At 42.0% G+C, this 25626-nt stretch overlaps 1 protein-coding gene across 1 annotated transcript; it reads right to left on the bottom strand.

Moving 5' to 3' along the window:
* Positions 1-3894: 3894 nt before the first annotated feature.
* Positions 3895-23810, bottom strand: ELMOD1 (ELMO domain containing 1; the record flags this gene model as incomplete). The annotated part of the gene is made up of 10 exons (XM_082330983.1): positions 3895-4067; positions 8994-9127; positions 10653-10703; positions 12884-12907; positions 13196-13264; positions 14476-14609; positions 17779-17908; positions 22170-22267; positions 23491-23519; positions 23666-23810. The coding sequence occupies 10 exons, from the start codon at positions 23808-23810 to the stop codon at positions 3895-3897; spliced, it is 987 nt and encodes a 328-aa protein (XP_082187109.1).
* Between the last annotated feature and the right edge of the window lie 1816 nt (positions 23811-25626).

Genomic DNA, 25626 nt, shown 5'->3' with positions numbered 1-25626 from the left:
GACAAAAATGGACTGGTCAACAAATGGAACGTGAAAAGCTAACCACGGCCCATGAAGGGCAGGATTAAGAAGGAAACGATGGTATCAGCTGCGTAAAGAAAACCAACGTGTGCATGATGCTACCACTGGTTCTTTGGGTCAGTAGCGGCAGATCTGGGTTCATTAACCCGAGCATCAGCATTCTGTGCACATACATCCTGCTCCACCTAACAGCACTTACTTCAACTGGGAACACGCTGAAAATTCTCCCTTTGCAGCAAAGTGCTTCAGCCAGCACCGCTAAGCCATCCCCCCAGCTGTGCCCCACAGGGCACACAGCACAGACCACACAGCGGGTACAGGTGCTTTTAAAGATTGCTCTTCCATTAACCAGGACGATGGATTAATCCTCTTTACATGACAGGAAATTTTCCAGTCCAGCTTCAGTGCTGCTCTGGGAAACAGCCAGGAGATACAATTCTCCAAGACAAACTGTAGAGATAAGACAGTTTATTTGCTTCTAAAAATAGTATATAGAAACCACCAGCACCAGTATTTTAAGAAGTACCTTCCAAAAGAGCCAATAAGAACCTCAGCAGAACTAATTCTCCCTTCCCCAAAGGAAGAAAAAAGGTACAAGCCAAGAAGCGACAGGAAGCCGGAGCAGCGCTCGCTCTCCTCCTGGCTGTAATCAAAACCCCGAGCACGGACCCTACCGCGCTCACAGCCCCAGCTCCACCGGTGCTGGCGGAGCACCGAGGTTGCTGAAGGCAAATCGGTGCCCACCTACGTTGCTGAAGGAGCCCTGGCAACAACTGACATTCACGTTAGCCGGGGTAAGGAAGTGCTGTGCTAAGGGAAGTGGCCGAACCTGTAACATAGAGAAATAGAGGCCACCCTTGTGTAATTTCTCATACAGAATTAAAGAATCACAACACTACATGGCCCTTTTTTCTGGCTTTAAGCAGATCAAGGTAAATATTTCTGCATTTTAAATCACATACAACCTGCCAATATCACATTTTCATCAATTATATTTTCATCTGCCCACCCAAAGCAAGACATATTCTGTACAGCATCAGTACGCTATCTTGTATTTTATAAAGCAGCTTAGGCTGTGCCTTTTTAAAACACCTGGGTTGCATGGCGATGTCAATGGAAATTATTTGCCTGAGAAAAATACCTGTTAAAAAAGAAAGGTGCCAAAGAGCTTTACAGGCTGGGCAGGCAGCACCTGCTGCCCGAGCTGCCCCTGCCACGCAGGGCTAGGGATGATGTTTTCCCAGCAGCAAGCGTTCGGTCGGCTTCAAGGGAGCCTCCAGGAGAGGAGATGTCAGGTGAAGTGCAGCAACCATGAGGCCATGCAAAGTTTTTCGAAAGATCCAACCTAAATCTTCCCTACTCTTAATTAAACCAAAATCTGCACCCTGCGGTGAGTATCAATATTGATTCTGCTTTCTTGAAATGACTTTTTACACTTCTTTTTTTGCTGTTTCTTTCATTTTCTCCTCCCTAGGGAAAGCAGCATCCAGCTCCTCACTGGTCAGTTTGGAGATGTGTCAGTGATAGAGTAAATTCTGATTTTTTAAAGAAAAGTTTAGGCTTGCATTGTGGTGAGAGGTCATTCCTGGACAGATGGACGCCCTCCCTCAGCAGCGCACAGCCAGCTTGGCAGGCACCAGGGACGTTCTCTGCCCCGGGTTTGACAGGGAATTTGAGAGCAAGGATGTCACAGGCCAACGCTGAAGCACGAGTGGGCAGGACGATAAGATCTGTAGGCACCAGCATGCAGGGGCTCCACAGGAGGAGGAGTTTCACACTCAGCCTCGTTAAATCCATCTCCCTGCAAGACAGGAAAAACCACCGCCCAAGCAGCTAGATTATAGCGACGCAGCCTGATACGGAGCCAGATGACATTTTCTGATTCTATTTGAAGTTGACACCTTGAAACAAGGCACAACAACCGAGAGGGTCGCCCCAGTGAGAAGGTAGCAGGGACCTTCGTGCCTCCCTCCCCCCCAACTCCATGAACTCCAGTGCAGAGTATTAAAAACAAACCAGCATAGCCTAACAAACCGCAGAAGGTATTTAAGTCAGAGTGGGGCAGGGAAAGAAAGCGAGAGTCTAAGATTTGAAACAACAAAAACTGTTGCTAGAAACTTATTTTAGAGGCTTCAAGAGTGATGCAAAGAAGTCCTCGATATCTAACGATTATAAATAACCACTTTCCAAAAATCAATGGTACTAAGTTAAACATACACAGCTTTTATTCTTTTTTTCCATGCAAAATAGGCAATAGTTAATATTTCCAGTTCCGTATTTCCAAATTCATTGGAGAAGACTAATTATCCCAGACCCTATAGAGTTTTGCTGATTAACTCTGCAATGAGTGCAAGTTTCCAGCCCTGCAGAGAAGTCCTGATCCCCATCTTACATTTTAGCAAAGAAATGAGAGGGCTTAAATCGAAGGAGTTTCCCAAGAACTTTAACCACTCCCATTGCTTTATCTTTTACTTATGAAATGATAGCCCAAGCTGTAACTGGAAATGGTATAAAGAACCCGATCTGAGGAAGTTCAGATCACTCTTCAGACTAGGGAAATACCACAAAGCTGTTACACCCCCTTTTACCTGATCCATTAAAGTAAAATAGCTTTCATCTGTATTACTGCATATCTCAAAAATAAAACCCACAGTGCTTCAGTTTAGAATGACATATAATTTATTCATATAATTCACAAGTAGTTGGACACTACTCAATTTAATCTCCAATATGCAAGTGATTTACACATATAATACTAAAATTGATTGCTTAGAAGGTAAAAAATACCATGGGTATGAAATGCCATGGTAGATGCTGTTCAATATACTACACAATCTTAGTGTCAGACACTTTTACTCATTTATGTTTTTAGAAAAAAGGCAGTTTGCCGTTTTTAATTTTTTTTTGTAAGTAGTCTGGGAAACTCACGTGGTTTTGCTCTAAACCTTCCAATCAATTATTTCTCCCAGTTCTTAGGAACTGAGTTGACAACCAAAGCAACATTTTCAGTAGTTAAAAAAAAAAAATAAATTTCTTTTTGCTCCCCTGAATTCACCAAGCACAATGTGACCAAATCATGTTGCCTTCCAACGTGCAACACGAAATAGTAACTCCCGTATATTCAAAGGAATGTGCAGGAATTTAGACCGTGCTTCAGCGTGGTGGTGTTGGTGACAATGGCCTGCTGATATAACTTTTGGCCCCTGCCAGTATGCAGTAGTTGTGAGTGTGTTTGCAGTTCACTGTGAATGTATTAGCATCACCAGACCATTTGGTATTCATGCAGCTGTGGAGTCCGATTGTAATTCTGCATAAACTCTTCTCACTGAAACTTGTACCTCATAAGCCTCATTAATTCTGCATTAAGCCTATATGGCTGCATGAAGAAAATTGGACTTTAATGTGTTTGCCTGCATCAGATTAAATTACACGCATTATCTTCTAGACGAGGTCCAAGCATACATTTCGCTTGAAATGCCAGTAGTTATCTTAAAATATACCAAGAAGTTAAAAAGCTTTCACAATACAAGATCCAGCTACTTATTCCACATATACAAAACACAGCTAGAGAAATACAATTCAATTGTCAATGCTGAATTATGAGGAAAGTCTAAAAAAATAGAAAAACTCTGATACCTGGACATCGATTCAAAATGTAACACTGCATAATGCCACAATATGAGCACGCATTTAAAATGAGAAATCCCCAACACGAGAAGCATAAGGGGATCTAGTACGTGTGACAAAAATAGATGAATACTGCACCAAAAACATGCACACAATCGCCATGGTCATTCAGTATGCTAGTGATGGTCTAAACAGTGACCTAACACAAGAGTGAGACAGTGTTTCCAAATAAAATCGAGTGAGTAACTACATATTGATTAAACTTTCTGATGCAGCAAAATGAGGGCACAGAGCCATCTCTGGGTTCTGGAGCTGTTTCAAGATTCGCTTGTGAAATTTCTCTCTGACACGATTGAACTCCATTATGTCCAGCGGATCCTCTTCAATCCAGAATTTGTGGAATTCATGCATTAAGTAACCTACAAAGTAATAAAAAAGGAGAAGAGACAGTATGTAAAGATCACATACAAAATTAGAAAGAAACCTGCGATTAACAATTAAGATTTATACAGAGAATCCTGGTCACAGAGGTCTGACACCTCACAGCACCATGCAGGGACAAGACTAAACCCATTTTGGATAAACCCAAAATTTGATGAATGTTATACATTGGCAGAACTTCTCACAATAAATACAAGAAGTCACTCGTTGTCTTGGCATATCGATACATTAAACTAATGAGTATAAAAGCAGGGGAAGACGCTGCTGTCGCTGCTCCACCAGCCTGTGGTTTATATCCAAGTTCTGCCTCACAGATATTTCCTCATGGGAACCTTGCTTACTCTCCACTAAAAAAGAGCACACTTGTAGGTAACTTAACAGTTACCATCGCGTCTTTCTGTACTAATGCTTCCTCCTCATGCACAATTTTACCTTGTGTGTGCATGACCTTGCTTGAAGTGTTGTTGAACACTTATGCCTATGATCCTGAAAAAATGAATGATAAGGTGACACACAGAACCGCTAGCTTTGGTAAGACATCCCTGTTACAGGAAGAAACTTGATTCCAAAGTGAGTTTAATATACAGGCTCTGATTAAGGCCTTTACCCTCTCAGTTCTGTGCCATCCTTGGACTCAAAAGAGTTTCACTGACAAGAAAAACGTTACATCCAGCACTAGGACTTCAATGAACTGTACCCAATCTCTTGATCCCAACTTCTACCAGCAAGGCTGCTGGCTAGGCAATGTAATTTTGACTTTCCAGTTCAGTGAGGCAGCCTGTAGGCATTTAATGCAGTCTAATGGTGTCTGGGTTTGAAGGAAATTTGAAGGAAACCTAGGATGACTGCAGTAGGGAGAGGAGAGAAACTGCAAGAGCATAAGAGCAGGGATTTGTCAGACTCCAACAGATAATCTCTGGATGAATTGTCCTTGCTCCAGGAAAGTCTGTCTGTTGATGCTTTCTCTACCATAAAGTCCATTTGATAGCTTCAAGCTTTTCCTAGGATAACCTCAAGTTTTTTCTAGGATCGCAGGCAGAGTACGTAGGAACATCCATCCACTTTACTGGCCCATTACTACACCGGAGAGCTGTGAAAGTTTTATCCAGCTTCATAACTCATATATGCAAGGGCTGCAAAGGGAAGTGCTGTCAAAATCAGTTCTCTCTCCAGCGTTGTCATGAGGGACTGGCCATGCTGGTCAGCAGACACAGTGGTCCTGGGGCACAGCCCCAGGCTTAGCCAGCAGAACAGTCCCTTCTGCAGCCACAAGTTTGGCAGTGGCAAGAAGACACTGTAAAGGTACTAAAACATGTCTCTTCCTCCCCCAAATTCAGTGGTGGGGAATTTTAGATGTGGCAAGAAACCAGAAGCAAGAATAGAATATAGAATCATAGAATTGTTTAAGTTGGAAAAGACCTTTAAGAGTGAGTCCAACCATGAACCTAACATTGCCAGGTCCCCCTAAACCATGTCCCTAAGCACCACAACTACATGTCTTTTAAATATCTCCAGGGATGAAGACTCAGCCACTTCCCTGGGCAGCCTGTTCCAATGCTTGGCAACCCTTTCGGTGAAGAAATTCTTCCCAATATCCAATCTAAACCTCCCCTGGCACAGCTTGAGGCCATTTCCACTTGTCCTATCATTTGCTACTTGGGAGAAGAGACCGACCCCCACCTGGCTACAACCTCCTTTCAGGTAGTTGTAGAGAGCGATAAGGTCTCCCCTCAGCCTCCTCTTCTCCAGACTAAACAACCCCAGTTCCCTCAGCCGCTCCTCATAAGACTTGTTCTCTAGACCCTTCACCAGCTTCGTTGCCCTTCTCTGGACACGCTCCAGCACCTCCATGTCCTTCTTGGAGTGAGGGGCCCAAAACTGAACACGGTATTTGAGATGAAGCCTCACCAGTGCCGAGTACAGGGACACTATCACCTCCCTGGTCCTGCTGGCCACACTATTCCTGATACAAGCCAGGACGCCATTGGCCCTCTTGGCCACCTGAGCACACTGCTGGCTCATGTTCAGGTGGCTGTTGACAAACACCCCCAGGTCCTTTTCCCCCAGGCAGCTCTCCAGCCACTCCTCCCCCAGTCTGTAGTGTTGCATGGGGTTGTTGTGACCCAAGTGCAGGACCCAGCACTGAGCCTTGTTGAACCTCATACAGTTGGCCCCGGCCCATTGATCCAGCCTGTCCAGGTCTCTCTGTAGGGCCTTCCTACCCTCCAGCAGATCGACACTTCCACCCGACATGGTGTCATCTGCAAACGTACTGAGGGGGCACTCAATCCCCTCATCCAGATCACTGATAAAGATATTAAACAGAACTGGCCCCAACACTGAGCCCTGGGGAACACCACTTGTGAGCAGCCGCCAACTGGATTTAACTCCATTCACCACAACTCTTTGAGCCTGGCCATCCAGCCAGTTTTTTTTACCCAGCAAAGAGTACGCCTGTCCAAACCATGAGCAGCCAGTTTCTCCAGGAGAATGCTGTGGGAAATGGTGTCAAAGACTTTACTAAAGTCCAGGTAGGCAACATCCACAGCCTTCCCCTCATCCACTAAGCGGGTCACCTTGTCATAGAAGGAGATCAGGTTAGTGAAGCAGGACCCGCCTTTCATAAACCCATGCTGGCTGAGCCTGATTCCCTGGTTGTCCTGTACATACAGCATGATGGCACTCAAGATGATCTGCTCCATAACCTTTCCTGGCACCAAGGTCAGGCTGACAGGCCTGTAGTTCCCCGGATCCTCCTTCTGGCCCTTCTTGTAGATGGGTGTCACACTTGCTGACCTCCAGTCAACTGGGACCTCCCCGGTTAGCCAGGACTGCTGAGAAATGGTGGAAAGTGGCTCGGCGAGCACTTCCACCAGCCCCCTCAGTGCCCTTGGGTGGATCCCATCCAGCCCCAGAGACTTGTGTGTGTCTAAGTGGTGTAGCAGGTTGCTAACCATTTCCCCTTGCATTATGTGGGCTTCATTCTGCTCCCTGTCCCTGTCTTCCAGCTCAGGGGGCTGGGTACCCAGAGAACAACTGGTCTGACTATTAAAGGCTGAGGCAAAGAAGGCATTGAGTACCTCAGCCTTTTCCTCATCTTTTGCCACTATGTTTCCCCCTGCATCCAATAAAGGATGGAGAGTCTCCTTAGCCCTCCTTTTGTTGCTAATGAATTTATAGAAACATTTTTTGTTGTCTTTTACAGCAGTAGCCAGATTAAGTTCTAGTTGGGTTTTGGCCCTTCTAATTTTCTCGCTGCATAACCTCACAACATCCTTGTAATCCTCCTGAGTTGCCTGACCCTTCATTCAAAAGTCATAAACTCTTCTTTTTCCCCCCCTGAGTTCCAGCCAAAGCTCTCTGTTCAGCCAGGCCAGTCTTTCTCTCTTGCTGGCTTGTATTTCGGTACATGGGGACAACCTGCTCCTGCACCTTTAAGATTTCCTTTTTGAAGAATGTCCAGCCTTCCTGGACTCCTCTGCCCTTCACGACTGCCTCCCAAGGGACTCTGTCAACCAGGCTCCTAAACAGGCCAAAGTCTGCCCTCCAGAAGTCCAAGGTAGCAGCAGTTCTGGTGACCCCCCTCCTTACTTCTCCAAGAATCAAAAACTCCATCATTTCATGATCGCTGTGCCCAAGATGGCCTCCAACCATCACATCACCCACCAGTCCTTCTCTGTTCACAAACAAGAGGTCCAGTGGGGCACCTTCCCTTGTTGGCTCCCTCACCAGCTGTGTCAAGTAGTTACCTTTCACACAGTCCAAGAACCTCCTAGACTGTTTCCTCTCCGTTGTATTGTATTTCCAGTACACACCTGGTAAGTTGAAGCCCCCCATGAGAACAGGGACTAGTGACTGAGAGATATGGGAGCCAAACCAATCATACTAGACACATCCATTCATGAGGCCATGGGCACGTCAGGAATGTGTCAAAAAGACAGAGTAACCCTTCCAAGGAAAAGATGACCTGAAGATGCATAAGTGGATATTTAGGTAGATACTTATCTGTCTTTTTTTATTTATCAAGCCAACCTCCCCCAAAGACAAAAGCCTAGCAGCTAAACTGCCCAGAAACCATTGCAAAAGGGAGAGCCCTGCTACAGTATGATATCTGCCCACATAAGATTTTGGGTGAATGAGTCTCATTAAATAGCATCCTTGTTCTGAAAAGCCTATACTATTTAATGAAAAAGATGCACAGGACACTAATATTTGCCATTTATCCAGTTAAGCAATAAGAAAATATTATATCTGCAAAACAAAAAAATCTGTTACCTAAATAGCCAAACTTAAAAAAAAGAATGAAAGCTTTGCAATTGTCATAAATGTGGAAAACAGTGCATCTTGACTTCTTGTTATCAGTTTCTTGTCTATACATTGGCAAATATTAGAAGTGTTGCTCCTACTGTGCAAGGATGCACAGCAGGTCTATGCTGTAGAAGGGTTCCTCAAATACAAGGGAAAGGGCTGGGAAAGCATTATTTTGAGGGGGGACAACTCTACTGAAGGGTGGAGGGTAACACTTGAATGTAGATGCAAGTATCTTAAGACAGTTGGATTTATGGGGAAGCAATCTCCAGAAGCTCTTTAAAGTACCTTTAGGTTCTTATTATTTAAAACCAGTTTAAGAAGATAGGAAGGTCACTTGTTCAGATACTTGGTGAGTTTTTTTGTTTGGGTTTATTTGGGTTTTTGTTTTGTTTTGTTTGTTTTACCCCTTGGTTTGGTAGTGGCATCCATCACAACTAAGAACTGAATCCAAGCATCCTAAAGGCAGGAGAGCAGGACTACCATGATAGTCTCTGTGCTGTGTCAGCTTTTTTTTTTTTTTTTTAAAGTATGGGTAGTACAAAAGTGTTAGCAGGAGTACAAATTATGTATTTCCCAGCCCCATCACCACTTACAGAACGTCTGCTGGAAGTGAGTTAGTGTTGGTGCTTCTGGAGCAACATTGTAGAAATGGGTCTTCAGAGCTCCACTCACAAGTAGGTTGTATGCGAGGTCTGTTATGTTAATGCCCACGATAGCAAAAGAATAGCTGTAAGAAAAAGAAGTGGCAACATTTGTGGGGAGTTTGTTTTCTTTCAGCACGCTATAAAAAACACTGATGACACTGACACTGCAGATTTTGCGTGCTACTGAGGTGTATTAATTCTCCTTTGTGAGCTTCCAAGGTGGGGGGGTAGAAAACAAGAAAAACATTTATCCTGCCTGCTTGATACACTCTAATAGCAATGCTTCCCTTGTGAAACATATGGTCACAGTGAAAACAGGAGTTTCATCACTGTGCCAGCATTTTCAGTGGAGGAGCACAGATTCATTCCTACGGAATAAGAACAAGCCCGGGTGTCCCTGTGCTCGCCTCTGACACAGGGCAAGCACTCCACACGGTGGCTGTCTGCAGGGTGACCCATCATTTGCTATTTTAACCCATCTGCCCCACTGGAATTCATTACCCTCAGTTAGGAACATCAGGTTTCAACAATCAGTCCTATAAAGACATTCATGTGGCTAAAAAGCCTGTGAAAAAGATCTAGCTGAGTCACTTCCAATTTCTTCCTAACAGAGAACAAGATACACAGGCCAGAAAACAGGCAAAAACATAAATCAGAGCATGCTGGAAACAGGAATAAGAAAAATCAGATTCATGAAGCAACCCCCTGTCCTGCTAAGAGCTATCAACAAGTAAAGTATATTTAGGCACAACAGAACTCAGAAATTGGAAGTTATTTCTTAATTTGTGAGCCTGTTGCCTAAAGAACTTGACGTTTCTGGCAGTGACCATTTCCCAAGAAAACATATGATGTCCCACACTGGCATTTAGTGATAAAGGCAAACTTGTTTAGTTATTCAGTGATTTTTTTTTTTTTTTTGTCCTCTGAACACAGCTGTCTTCTGTAGACTGTCCTGGGTGTTTTTTCAATTATCTCTATCAAGCAAACCAAAATACTTCCCTTTTCTTTAACCTTTGATATCTTTCAGGAGGAAAAAATAATAAATAAAAGTCCAGAAGTTAACTGCAATGTGAGGCCTAATGGCAAGTTTCACAGAAAAGTGAAATATGGGCATTAAAATGTTGTATTACAGATTTTCAGATACACTCAGAAGGAACATCCAGTTCCATACTCATGAATAATGCAGCTATATCAAACCCACTGCTTAACAAGAGAAAAACCTCACTACAATTTCTTCCCTTTTATATTCCCCTATTATACTTTCCTGAAAGCAGATCAGAACCTGGCTCTGACAGTAAGAAGTGAGACTCGATCACATTATGTGTTAAGAAGAATTAAACAGATATTCATCACGGCACTATTCATAGAAGCTTTCTCTGTATGCTCCTTGCTGCAAAATTTTTGTGTTATTTTTCCTAATTCTTACTTCAAACTGTTTTTCCTGTAATCTTTGATCAAAATCAAGGTGTGGTTAAGACAATAAATGTTAGTATGTACACTGAAATTTCCTTTATAAAGTAACCAGGAAACACCTTCTTCCCCTCAAATGTACGGCATTATTGTTAAGTGTTGTGCTTGTGGCAACTTTAAAAAGATTTTTAAACTTACCCAATTGCCTTATCAAACTTTTTCTTCTCCCATTCTGCTTTGCTGAATTGGCTAAGGGGAAAAAAAAAATTAAAATCCAGATATTGCCATGCATTACTAACTAACAAATATTTTCTTTCAATTTCTTTGATATTATAACATTGACTGAACACAGTATTTTACCTCCATTGATATAGCTAATCAAATTTAACTCTGCTTCTGACTGAATAGATTGGTATAAAATGGATTGGATGCACTTGAAATGGGTAACTGGCTTTATAGCATTGCTGATAAACTTGTCTCATCATTACAAAGTGTTCGTCTACATCAATGCTCTCAGTAAAAGCCAGTTATTTTCTATATTGACCACAAAGATGATCCACTTCAATTAAGTCTGAGCTATACAAAAAGTTGATAATATTACATTTCTTTTAACTAATCAGAGATGGTTTTAGCCTTTTGTGTTTTCAAAGATATACATGACACTCATCACTAGAAGGCATAATTCACCTGATGCAGCAAACATGAAAAATACTCCTCTGACAAAGTTTTTATGTCCAGCCAAATTAGAAACCACTCAAGAGTCAAAAATAAGGAACAGTATTTCCTATTATTTGGCACAATAATGCAGAGCTTTTCATGGACAAAGAAGATCCCTCCCTTAAAACAAAATTAGTTAGGGAACAGATTCATTTTAGACGAAATTTCTGCCGTTCAACAACATTTTAATTTAGAAGAGCTGTGTGATGCAACGAGTCAGCTGACAACCCACTAACCAGGTTTTAATCTACTCAAATGGAGCAAGTTTAGCAGAAATCATTGCCTGCATTCATCACCAGCTAAAAGCAGGCACGGAACCGATCCTAACCAGTGGGCTACAATTTAGACATGCCTGTGGGAGTTTTGCCTTGGTAAGGCAGATCAGAGTTTGCAAGCTTTAGATCCCAAATTACAGACAGCCATGTGTGAAAGCATTGTTGTTGGACTTGAACCACAATGAGTATATATTACACTAAAAACAATCCCCTGAGCTTCATGTAAATATAGTGTTTAAAAATTGTTGCCGTTAAGTATTAAAGATGCTAATAGGTTCATACCCATCCTGACCTGAGTGTTACCAGGTGGCATGCATGAGGACAAAACTTCAGCTCCTAAATGGCTTAGCGTACAGGAATACATCAGTCTTCACTCATTCCCTAAAATCTTAACCATCTTTGTAGGCTGTGGCATAGCATCAGTTAAAAAACCCCAAGCAAACACTGAATAAAGGTGGCACGTGTAGGATGTGGACAAGCAATACAGTTCAACAGAAATAGAAATGACATTGATCATGATCACATCAGAAACCAGCACGGCTGCTAAGCAACCACACCAGGAAGAACACCACGGGCACCACCAGCAGCATCTATCTTCTACTGAATGCTCTTTCAAGGGATAGAAATTGCACATGCTCATACAGCACTCCAAGATGGTCGTTGGTAATCAAACATGTAAATGAAGAACACTCATGTGTTCCAAGTGCTTTGTGTCACAGAATTACTATTGGGAACTCAATCACAAAATACTGAGGAGATCAAAAGCTTCACAGGATTCAGATGTGGACCTGCTATATGGATATCTAACATTATTGGCAGAAGAAAAGTGTCTTTTAAGGCAACTGATTACTATGTAACTGGCTAAGAGGCATCTCTGCCCCCTCCCTCCCAATAATTACGGAATAGATCTATTCACAAATCATTCACAACACAAAATTTTTGCCACTTGAAGGCACCTGATCTGGCTAGTCCATTGTCCTGACTGTTGAGAGATTAGACCCATCATTAGTCAAGGCAGACAGAGTTACGTCACTATAAAGGGGCTCTTCAGCTGTGCTAACAAGTCCTTGGCCTAAGCTACTTTTGATTATCAAGTCAGTCACAGCTGTTGTGACTATAGTGGCACTGCTTAGACTTTTTTCCTACAGGTCAAAGTCGCTCAAAATTTTTTCATTAAGCCTGCTACTAAATAGGTCTAAAATACAGTACTTTAGCCACATCAAGCAAGGTTGATTTCAGTTTTTATATATAAGCATGCTCAGATCTACTCAGTGTTGCAGCATCAGCTACGTTTGAGTTAACTTTAGAGAAAGGAATATGGATCTCTTGGAGTCGCAACAAAGACTTTCAGTTTATAACACACCAAATTGCAGTATGGTTTGATCTTTATTTACATGTAGGGTCTCATAAAACTAAGAGAAAAGAAAAAAAAAATACCTTATTTCCTTCTTAGTGACTTCCCTTCATTATGAAAAGACAAAAGAATTAAAAGAAAGGTAAATAAAAATACAAAATCACTTGAAATTAGAAGTATAAATGAAAACATTTAACGCTAAGTTTAACTATTTCTAAAATTCAGTATACAAGTTTGCCTCTTGGACTTGATCAGTTTTCAGGATCAGTACTTGAAAACAGATTGCATGTGGCAATACCCAAGCATATGCCCAACAAAAAGAAAAAAGCCCCCTCCCCCAAACACCAGCCAGCACAGCACTCTCTCAAGTTATTTTTTCTGGTCTCAAGCATTACCTGTATTTAGGCTGAAGAGAATCGGAGAGAACTTGCTGAGCTATCTCAGTGTCCCATTCGGCAAAATACCTGCAGATATATATGTTCAGGAAGAGTTGTTAAAGAAACACAACCAAAGAAAAGCATCTTAAGTCATACTGAGCTGTCCATACACACCCTTTTAAAGGTCACTACATGTGTTATGCAGTTTGAGTAGCATTTAACATGTTAAATTCATTAAGCTACCAACTCAGAGCCCCAAAATGAAAGATAAAAGCAGCCTCAAATTACAAGTGCAATCCTATAAGCGCTTAGTGAACGTGCATTACCAGACTCCCCTTTCTACCCACCCTACAGAAAATCAGTTGCTTATTACTAGAGCGTGTTGGCTGCTGAGCTCAAGAGAAAGCAGTTCAGGCTTTTTGATCTGGCAGATTCATTAAGCAAGATAAGAGTCATCACAGGAGACTAAGAAATGAAATACATGGTAGGGATTCATCTCCAATGGAAGTTCAAAGCCAGAGTCAAGAGTCCAGATCCTCAACTGAGCTTTGCTAGAGAACAACATAGGGACAGTGGATGATTTATGTCCTTCAATCTGTAAAAGCAGAAAATATTTCTTCTTCCCCTCATAGGGAGAGGTTATTTTACTGAATGTTTCTAAGTTATGTAACTACCTGCAGTAGATACAAGGGCTGGAGGAAATAACAGGCATTAATCAACTCCCAAATTACCAACCACAGATATGGTACCAACACCTAGGGTGCATGCTGCAGAAGGGAAAAGTGATGTAAACTCACTGCTTAATTTTGAGTATTGACAGAAATTGAAAAAGTAGTCCAACTACAGAAGTCTGCCATCAGTGGCTGCATTTCAAGTGTTTTGCCTAAGAATTCAGCATAAAATTCTCAAACAAGGAAGCTGAGCAGTAACATAACCCTCCCACCTACCCACTTTCAGGGCATTTTGTTTAAGGAGATCTAGATATTGGTGAAAATATACTTTACAGTTTCTTTCTTGTGGGAAGAGAGAGTGCTAACTTACTGTGTCACAGAGAAACTAAAAAAAGGGCTTAGCAAGGCGGTATTCCTGAGTTGAATTAGGAATACTGAAAGAAAGGAGACCCCTTAGAGAAGAGAAACCCTCCAAAATCTGGGCTAGCAAATAAATTCTTTCAGTTTTTTATATGGATTCCCTAACACTTTCATAAGTCATTCCCATAGACTTGCTAAAAATTTGCAAGTAATGCTGCTTTTCGTGCTTCAGCACTCATAAACCCATCTACAGAGGAACATACTTACACCAAGTTATATAAGCCCAGGAGACCCATTCCTCTAAAGTCTGTTTTAGGATCGTCACCTTGGAAACCAATTTCACACCACTGCTTCGAAATCCGAGCTTTCAGTGGCGAATTGGGCTTCAAGCATTTCCACAACTAGGAAGATTACAGGTAAAACATAATTAAACTTCCACACATTAGTATGGCTTTTTCTTCTTTTTAAGTCAAGCTAGGTTCTGATGTTACATCACTGCATTGCTATCCCAGCAGCCCAAATATAAAATCAAATTAAATTCCTGGGGGTGAGGACGGTGGGTAGGGAAATCCCAAACCACTCTTAAGTATTGCAGATGTTTCAGACCTACAAGGCCCTTCCGACCTTATTGGCAGTTGCTGTAATGTCTCACACAAGGACTTGTTTTGTTCATGCTTTGTGGATCAAACTAGCATCTGCTTCCATAAGCACAGAGACAGGAACAGGCTGGAATTTGGTTGTAAATCACTGACAGAGAGGCAGGCAATCAGCCCTCAGGTCCCTGAGGCTCTGCAGCAATCTTTTCTCCAGCATCTTTTGCAAGTCTCTGGAAGGGTTATAAATCAAGAGTGCTGACTTGGCTACCACAGTGCTGAAAAGCAAATTGGAGAACATAAAAAAAAAAAAAAAAAATCTATACAAGAATAGCATGTGCCACCTTCATATTTAACTAAGGGGTGAATCACTCATTCATCTCACATAAAAAAAAGGACAAAGTGATTTAACAAGCCAGATCCTCAGCTGGAATAAATCCCCTTAGCTGCACTGGTCCAGTGACTTTAGTGCCTAAATATCATGTTGCTAGGCACCTAAAAGCAGCCTAAATTGACATGTCTGACAAATACATACTTTTCCACACACTTTGTGTGCCATATCACAAACTCACCCTTTCCAAAGTGTATTATGAAATCAGGTGTTCTCCATAAACCATGAGTTGGTGAGTAGGGCCTCAAGAAATGCACTTAGACAAAGCCTACCCAAGGGAAAGAGCTGTATGCACATTTCCCAAATAAACAACCCAGAAAGCTTATTAATTTTAGCAATTCTAACTGCATTTAAAACGAGGTGCCTTAGGAAGGTTAAAATTTTAATGATTTCACTTTGTATGACTGCATAAAGCATCATTGTTTAAATCATATTTGCTATCTTTCTTGTTCATCCATTGACAGTAAATACAATAATGTGATTGAACTAATGAATAATAAGTTAATCTCTGTCTCATTCATAAAGTGCACTCCTGGTAAACATGAACACATGATAGACATTAGGAACTCAAATTACCCACTGCAGAGATCACTTAGAAGAATATCTAGAAGGGATGAAAACCAACTGGCCTGTTCTTCCCAGCGTGCGTTGGAAACCAAGTTAAACCATTGGACATATTTCCATTTGACATGAGAATTCGCAAAAGAAAAATGCCTGCTGTAAACAAGTGCTAATATACAGGTTACACTGGAAGCAGATGGTGAAACTGATACTTTCTTCAACAGTATGAATTTTACAGCATAAGCTGCGCTGTTTAATCTCCCCTCAGACAAATGCTCGGTTTCCATTCTGCTTTTATTCTTCTGCAGTTATGTTTTTAAAGCACTTATGTGACTACACATCATTGCTGACATGATTCTCAGGAGCATCTAAGAACCAGGACCTGGCCCTCACAGGCTGGGTGGCCAGGAGGCAGACCACAACCAGCTCCTTGGTGCTTCTCACCTGTGATCCCATCCTCAGACCCAACTTCTTGCTCTCTGGGCAGTGTAGATGCCCAATGTATTTAGGAATGCTTTTCTAGAGCCAAAGGCCCTCGTTAAATCTGCAGCCAGGTATCTGGTATTTTCAGGGACCAACATTGTAGGCTGGCACCTGGATCTCCCACCTCCAAGACACGGGCTTCCTCACTGGGTAAACTGGTGTGTCCTTTTAATTAAAGCCCACTCTACCCCCAAGAAATTTGTGCTTTTGGCTGCACAGGGGCAGGACTGGAATAGGAGTCCATCTGCCCCATCCTACCTGGTGGCTAGAGCACTCCTTCAGGGGCAGCTCTGGATTTTGACTCCTCCTCAGTGAGACTCCCACATCCCAGCAAGGAGCCAACCTTAAAGACAGCCTTCCAGACACCTACAGGAACTCTCTGACCATTTGAAGCATTTTTTAGAAATAGTTATTTGCATCCTTAAGCGCTTATACAAGATGCCTACTGGGATTTTTGGAAGTGCCTGGAAGCCCAAGTAACTAAGGTAACACTTCCAGAAGCTCCCACTGTAACTTGTGTAAGGCATTACACTGCAAACTGCAGCGTGAAAGACAGCTTCATCATCACGTGCTGTAAAAATCCCAACAAAGTTGGATGGGGACAGAAGCAAAGGAAGTGTTTAAGTTTTCAATATTTTTGTTTAAAATAATAAAAAAAAAAACAAACAGGTGGTATGTTTTTATAAGACATCTGAGAATTCTGTAAGAAGGCATTTTGCTTGTAGATAAGCTCATTATCGCTATTCTGTTTCTTTCCATTTCTCTGAAGCATCTAGCACTAGCTATGGTCAGAAATAGGATCAGAAGAAATACTGGGACTTCTAATTAGACTATTTTCCACCCCCTTTATTCTCTCCTCAATTCCTTTCCAATATAAGAGCTCTCTAGCTCTCCCTCCGTTTATGGCTTCAAGATCATCTTCCTGAAAAAATACTTTTATTATCTGCTCCAGTGCAAGACTTTCCTGAAGTATGTGAAACCCAATGGGTATGGTTTTCGTCACTATGCATGTATTATCTAAAGAATAGCTTTGTTTTCATTTGAAAATATATTTGGTAAATATAAATGTGCAAGTCATCATCTCCCACCCTTCATCCCACACAATGAAAGCCAGAGGTTTGCCACTGGGATACACAGACAATGTCTTCAAAAATACAAGAAACTGAAGGAAAAAAAATGTCAATTCTGGTTAAGAGAGAAGAATACCCTTCTCATATTGAAGAGAGGTGTACTGAAGTAGGACATACAGCTATTTTTCTAGAGCTCATAGCACAGAGCTGTTATCTGCAGCAAGAGCTGGGTATCCAGTGCCTAGACGTAGTCCAGCCAAGGGACACGCATTCACAAACCAGGGAATGAGCTGCTTGCTTGGCAGGTGTTACACCCAGACTAGATTAATATGCTGTATAGCCTTATCTTACAACAGGCACACAATGGAGGAAGGCGACACCACCTCTTGATGTTTTAAAGGTATTTATAAACCAGGCTGTTTGGAGCTGACATGAATAAAGGATGCCCTCTAAGTATCTCTTAAGCACCTACCTTCAGAAGCATTTCCTCATGTTGCGGATTCTCTGAATCATATGGCTCTCTGCGCAGCTTTTCAACCTCTACAATCAGGTTTCTGTACCCCACAATCTGCAGCAGGCATGCCTGAAGAGATACTCCCAACCTGAGTGGGGGGAAAGGAGCAATATGATCCTACTCAATCATATGTAGCCTTGAAATAGCACTGCCGTGTACACTCTCGTTTAATTCACATGAGTAACGTTACATCAATGGATTTATAGCCTAACACTTTAATTACAGCGGGAGAATTTCCAAGAGATCAATATTATGTTAAAAAAGGCCTTGTAAAATGCATAGTCTTATTTAGTGCCTTCCTTAGGTAATTAAATTTGGGATTTTTTCAGATCTTTGAACAGTGAATTTTCACACATTGAAATCTCATTGTAACTACACACAGTAGCATTGAATGCCTGCTACAAGCACATCACTGAATCTTTCCCCTCATTCAAATGGCAGCCTCTCAAACAATGCCCTGAGACCAGAGATGTGAACTTAAAAGAGGGTGAGGGGGGGGAACTCAGCAAAAAGCTAAAAATATTCATCTTGATTCCGTGCCACAAAAGCTCGCATAAAGCGGCCAAAAACCCAAAGTAATATAGTTCAAAGATCTGCCTCTAGGCAGTATTTTTTTCAGTCTCATGTTAAGAATCACAATAATTGCTCTCTTTTCATTATAATGCAGATTTTATGTTTCCTTTTTACATTTCCTGATGCAGCATTAAAAACCAAACAAAACGAAAAAACCAACCCAAAAAAACAAAACAAAGAAAAACCCCAAAACCCCCACCAAACGTGTGGCTTCCAAGGCTTTAAATTACAAAAACTTATTTAGTTTTAGGTTAAGATTTTATAATATTAAATACAAGTTATGCAGTACACAACTGCCACGCTCATAAGAATGTTTAATTATATATGGGAATAAATCCTTTGATTTTTAATACTGTCTGAAATTATCTGAATGCCTAGTATGAATTTGGAGGGCACAGTTAGATTCGTATCCTCATTCCTCTGTGGAACAGACTGCACTGATATTAAGCTGCACAGGTTCCTCATCTGTCTTGTTTGATATGCTGAAACGTTTTGTTTATTCCATAATACTGTTAAATTTTCTGAGCAGAAGGACTTTCACTGCTTATCTTTTGAGATTAATCTACAGAATCAGAGATGTCATTAGGCCATTTCTCTTGCTGTAATTTCATGTTATTTGTGGCTATAACCCTTTTGGAATAACCTATGCAGTGTTTTCCCTCCTTTGCTGTTTGTTTTTTGGTGTTTTTTTTGTTTTGGCTTGTTTTTTGGTTTTTGTTGTTTTTGGATTTTTTTTTTTTTAACATGCTTCACTTGCTATACCCTACAGTTTTACAGAAAGGCTGCATTTCAAAGAAAGCTGAAAAGCCTGACAAGACTGCATGTGAATTGCTGTAGTGCATCACTAAATCACAGCCATAATGTCTTTAACTACTCAATAACCTCCGAATAGTTTAGAGCAGAACACCACAGGCAGTGGCAAAGCAGAGGGATTTTATATTAAAAAAAAATAAATATATTTTAAAGTTCCAAGTTGCACAACATATACAAAGCAAGCCATGTTTGCACTTTGTCTAAATCCAGTCAAATACTCTGTGCAATGTTATTTGGGGGGTGGGGGGGAACTACTTTCCCCACTCTCCATTAAGCTTTTGCTCTCCTGCTTGCCCCAGCAGCACAAAGCAGAGGACACGGGTGAGCTGCTGACACCCCATGCCTCCTCCCTGCCGCCCCTGTGCTGGCGGTGGCAGCTCTCAGAGCACAGCAGCAACCTGCCTGGCCTTGCACCCCCACCTCCTCAGCTCCAGGCACTCCACGAGATGGAGTCGAGTCCAAAACTGGGAGTATTTCATGGATTGTTACTGTAGTTAGTGTAGACTCCACGTGTCACCACCTGGTTATTCAATCTACTTGCTCCCACCGCTAAACATACGCACTGTTATCTCAGTATCTTATTGATAAAGTGCCTCCCCCTCTTCAGATCATGGCAGCCCATAGCATTCAAGAACAGCTCAGTGCAAACACCCCTGGGATGCTAGTTCAGCTCTGCAAAGATGCTACAGTAACAAAAATGACTGCATACAGATTTGCAGAAACAGATATAGTATGACACATGGCCCCTTGTCCTTACCCCAGGAGATTTCAAGTCTCTACAATGCAAGGGAAGGTCAGAGCTTCTGAACAAGACAGTCTGGATGCAGGTTTCTTTGTGTTCAAGAGTAGGCAAGGCAAAGGGTTTTCCTTAATCCTGTCTAAAGAAACAGCTGAACTGCTTTTGCTGAAGTTTCTCCAGCAACATTTATTATAAAATAAATGGCTTACATGTAAAACTTCAGTGCAGATGCTTAAAGTTTAGCAGAACTATGATTAATTTAATATAAGGAGCAATTTAGCGGCAGGGTGTGTTTCTATGTATGTGGCACCACCTTGCACGTCCCAGGCCAGTATTTCTCACTGTTTTAAAGAGGTATTTCACCAAATTGGGGGTGTGTGGTATGAAAGACTCAGTCCTGTAAAACATCGAGTGCATGGGTTCTAGTCCAAAAGCAATTAATCATTTGTTCTGTGCTAAGCATACGAACACTACCTGGATTAAACAAAAAATAGTTTAGGGTTTTTTTAATTTTTTTTTTTTTTTTTAAATATTAGGACCAGATCACTTAAAATGTAACTTAACGTTCAGGGCCCTGATTCAAGCAAGCAGAAGTCATCTGCACCTCTCTCTCTTCTAGAAGACAGCATTTCTTCAGAGGCCAAAGGAAATGCCATGAGAAGGATCAGATAGTGATCTCCAATGTCATACAAAATACTATTTTAATCAATTCCTTGTTTTTTCTTGTAATTATTCCACCCAGTTACCCAAGGGTCCAACACTGAGAAGTGAGTGCTTGAATCAGCCTGATTGCCAACGCTGCAGTTACTGATGTCCACAGGCCAGCCTCTGAGCTGTGCACGTTTACATCCTGCAGTTTTTCCTCATATGTCACCTTCACTAATTTTGCCATTGCCGATTTTTTTCTGAGTTTCAGCTATCAGCATCCTGTGCAACACAAGAGTACCAGAGCTGTGACACCCTCCTCAGATGGGCAGCCTCTCAGCGTGGCCTCACATCCACTTGAAGCAGCTGCTCTTTCATCACCCTCCCTTTGAAGGTCATGTGGGCAAGGTTCTGAGAAGTGACACCCCTGGAAAAACTCTGGGCCCGTTTCCAGAAGAATTTCACAGGGTTTCTCATCTATGAGAATAAGGTGTTTTCTGTGTTTTGTTTCTCTTATTTTCTTCCCTTCTTTAATGGTTGGGCCACTGTTTTTTCAATCCAGGTGGACAATGGTCACATCCAGAACAGTTGTCTCTTAAATTAGAGAGACACCCAGTGTACTCTATTTCCTTTATGATCAGTGAAGCCTCATTTTAAGACTACCCAGTTACTGTCCTTTTCACTGGGGGGCAGGGCTGGGGGGTCATTCTGTAATGAGACAAAAAAAAAAAAAAATTATATTTTTCCAACTGAGCTTTTGGGTTTTGTTGTTGCAGCAAGACCTTGGGACCACCTTACCTGTTGATGCTGCTGACCACTTAAAGAAAAGCAGCTATCAATTTATAGATGCCCATTTTGGATTATGTACATCAGTTTCAAGTTTGGGAAGAGGAGTGAACCTCAGACTGATCACCTGAATAATACAACCCTCAACATTTCTCCCACCGATTCCTGACCTAGACCATCTTGTACCTTAAGGTAGGGGCTGAGAGGTAAGGCAACCACAAAAGCGTTATCACTTACTCTTGAAATACACGCTTGCAAATTTAATGGTTTGTTGTCTATCTCTTCTTACCATTAACATCTTGTAGCATTAAAAGAGTATCAGCTATTTTGTGTCATTAAAACTTGTGTTTGGATAATTAAAGGCAGTTTTAAAATGTAAACCATTGTACCATTTATATCGGTTACAACAGGATGATTTCTGCCGTACTCAGAAGACTGCATGCAGCCTTGCTAAGAAGCCATCACTGTCACTGCCAGGACCACCTGCCTTGGTGGTATTTTATCCCTGGGAAGTGGCCCCCATAAATCAATGCATCAACAACATACTAGGACAGCACGATTCAGGAAGCAGCTAAAGAGACTCAGGACTTGCCTATTACAGTCACCATAAAAGATCATTCATTTTTCCATCAGCTTTTTGACAGCAAAGCTTAAACTGGAGTTTTATGCCGAGAGATAGAATTCATCTTCAAATTGTGTGCCACAATAGCTAGGGAGAACTAGCTCTCCATGGACCTAGGCACTGAAGAAATCAATAATTCCCATTTGTTTTGTAGGGAAAGCATGAACTTACTGTGGATTTATATCTGGATTAATCCTTTTCAGCTCCATGATGTCATCTATAGTTTTTTCAATAGCATCAGGGTGAACACTTACTGAAGTTTGCAGCCGCTAAAAAGAGGTTTTAAATACATATTAATTCTTATGGAAGCTATTATTCAATAGAAGTTAACAATGGTAAATTTGATACCCAAAAGCTTGTAGATTAAGAGCCCAGAAGACCCAACTCAACATATATACACACACCTTTCCAGTCTATTCAACCCTACTGACTGGTTTCAGAGCAGTAGCCCTATAAGAACTGAGTCGTTTTGCCATGGCCTTGTAGTCAGTCTATCGCATTTCCGTGGCAGCTGCCAGTGAAGATCATCTGCACTGAAGCCTTTGATCAAGAAGCAGCGTCAGACCATCCGTCTAATTACACTGGAATTGCTAGCCTTCATTTGACACCCCCTCTCCCAACGTGTTGCAGTAAGACAGTAAAACATTTTTCCTTTCTCTTGCACGTCATTGCACTTTGTAAAGATGCCCCTGGAAGTTCAGTATTCAAAAATCAACATGCTTTCCAAAAAATTAAGAGGTTGAACTTTCTGGTGCTTTGTCTCAAAACCACACAATTGCTTAAATGCAGGCTTTTAAATAAGATTCTGCCTTTCTGTTTGTGCTAGAAGTACATCTGGAAGCACCATGCTGCACTATGAGCTATGTGACATCATTTTTGCTAATGCTGAGGTAAGCTTTTCAACATCAGTGATTCTCATGCCAAAGAGAACTGAACAGCTGAATGATGCTATTTAACATATACACAAATGCTTTGTGAGAAGAATTTAGGTTAGCACAAGCAGTGTGCTAGGATGAAGTGACAGAGGCTCTTGTCCATTAACGTATTTAAAAGGAAAGGAGAGAACAAAGTTGTCTTGGCTATCTAGGCACTGCTGCCTTCAGCCCCTGTTATCCCTGCTTTCCAGACAAAAAACCTGAGGCGTAAAGTAAGTGACTGACTGCAGATTACAGAAATTCTAAGACAGGATGAGGAATCAAGCCAAGAAACCCCAAATGACAACACATCACTCTCGTCGTCTCCACCGCGGCCTGTTGCCCCCTCGATTCCATCAGTGCCACAGCGTGCCTGTCCCTGGGGCCCAGGACACTCTCCCTGACTTTGCAAGATCACCTGCTATTGCAGACACAAGACCCTCTTCAGTAGAAGATGGTTTTAATGTAAAATCATATCAAACCTTAAAGTGATATTTTGGGGTGAGCAAACAGCAGACTGAACAAACCAACTATACAGGACACAATAGAAAAGGTGAATGATGGGTTCTTTCACTCACCTTACTTTTTGAACCTTTCAGTGATGCCTCTGTAAGAGAACAGTATTTGAAAGCATCATGTCAGACAAGCTGAGTTTATATTGGATTCATTTAACTATTTATTTATAAGAATGAACTATTTTTAGCACATGCAGAAAGGCACAAAGGCATGCAGAACTAAGTATTTCGCAGTTACCTATTTTCATAGTTCTGGCAGCTCCAGGTTTGGTATTGTAACAGATCCTTTGCAATTCACATCGACCCGTTAGTTTCCTGACCACGAATTTCAGGCAGCGCCACAAACATTTGCAATAGAAGTACAGGCATACCTGGACAAACATCCTGGCAAAAGAAGAAGCCTGAAAATAAGAGTCTTGAGCAGAGTTTATTTCAACAATGCGACCACCCAAACAGAAGGTATTCCTCACCCCAAATTCCCATTGCTTAAGGGCACCTTTAAAGCAAAACCAGCATTAACACTGCAAACATTTATCCTGGTAAGTGTCAAATCATGCTTTTTAGTCTCAGCCAACAACAACAAAAACAACCCCAAAAACCACACACAAAGCACCAGAACTGGAAGCACAGAATAAGTCAACTCTATGAGTTCTCAAAAGAGTATTTCTAGAAAACTGTTTGTCCCCTTAAAATAAAAGGTCATATAGTTCCTACTAATGCTTTGGGGAAACAGGACTACATGAGAAGGGGGCACAGCTCACCCTGTTACGATGGCTGCTGAGGATCCAGGGAGCCACTACACCCTGGCTTAGCTTTGCCTCTGCATCCAGCTGCTCCAAGCAGAGCGGCTGGTTAACCTGACAAATGTGAATCAACACTCATGTCAGGTCTCTAAGAGTAAAGAGCAACAATTAAGGAAACCAAAGCTTCCCCCCTTCAGGAGAAAAGGTGTTGAAGAACTTGTCCTGAGGACTGCCAGTTCTTCGCAAGATCAGCTGTTACACAGCACTGATGCTGTGCAATTTCTCAAAGCACAGAACTGGCAGTAAGCCAAGAAAGCCCTTGTTTAGATATTGCATCCAGTTTTGAGCCCCAGCAATACAAAACAGACTTTGACAAACTGGATGGATTTCACTGGAAGCCCCCCGAGATGGTAGGGCTGGAGCATAGACCCTGCGAGGAAAGGCTGGGAGAGCCAGACTTGTTCAACCTGGAGCAGAGATGGCTTCAGGGGGACCTAACAGCAGCCCTCAGTGCCTGTGGGAAGATCATGGAGGAGGCAGAGCCGGGCTCTTCACCGTGGTGCAGGGGAGGAAGACAAGGGACAACAGTCATAAACTGAAACATAAGAGGTCCTAGATATAAGGAGAAGCTTTTTCTCCATGAGGACAGTCATGTAGTGGCACAGGTTGCCCAGAGAGGCTGTGCAGTCTCCTTCCCCAGAGTTTTTTTAAGTCCTGACTGGAAGAAGCCCCAAGCAGCCTGGTCTGACCTCAGAGCTGACCTGCTGTGAGCAGGAGGTTGGACCAGAGACCTGCTGACGTTCCTCCCAGCCTGAACTATCCTGTGATCCTAGGAAAGCCTGAAAAAGACTGCGTACATGAGAAATGCTCTATTTTAAAGTTCGTTAGCATGGCAGCTGCTACCAAAGCCCACATACCGCTACCACAATTACATAACACATGCCAAAAACAGATTTCATGGGCTACAACTTATTTGGACACAATTTAGCTCTCTTGTTTCTATGGCTGTGAAGGCACAGATCCTGCCAAGTTACCCAACTGTCAACCCCCACGGGGCGCACCAGGACTTGAGGTGGGGCAGGATCCACCCAGGGCCCTTGGGTTCAGAAGCACATCTCAGAAAAGGTAAATTGCAAAGACCTGACAACAGGAACATTGTCATCTGGACGTGGTCCTGGGCAACTGGCTCTAGGTGGCCCTGCTAGAGTCGGGGGGGTGGACTAGATGACCTCCAGAGGTCCCTTCCAACCTCAACCTCTCTGTGATTATATTCTATGATTATATTATGGAAAAACATCAATACAGCTTTGATAGGCTAGCTTGCCATTAAATGGTCAAAAATAATTCAGTCCATTATGTTCTAAGCCTGGGTGTAGTGTGTTCATCATTAACCCATTATCTCCTCCACATGCTGTTGATGCTTTCAAAGGACAGTTATTTGTTAGGAGACTCTGTA

This window comes from Platalea leucorodia (assembly GCF_965183815.1).
Source record: "Platalea leucorodia genome assembly, chromosome: 2".
In the NCBI taxonomy this organism is placed as follows: Eukaryota; Metazoa; Chordata; class Aves; order Pelecaniformes; family Threskiornithidae; genus Platalea; species Platalea leucorodia.
The sequence above is the reverse complement of the archived record's forward strand: the minus strand, read 5'-3'. Positions and strand labels throughout refer to the sequence as shown.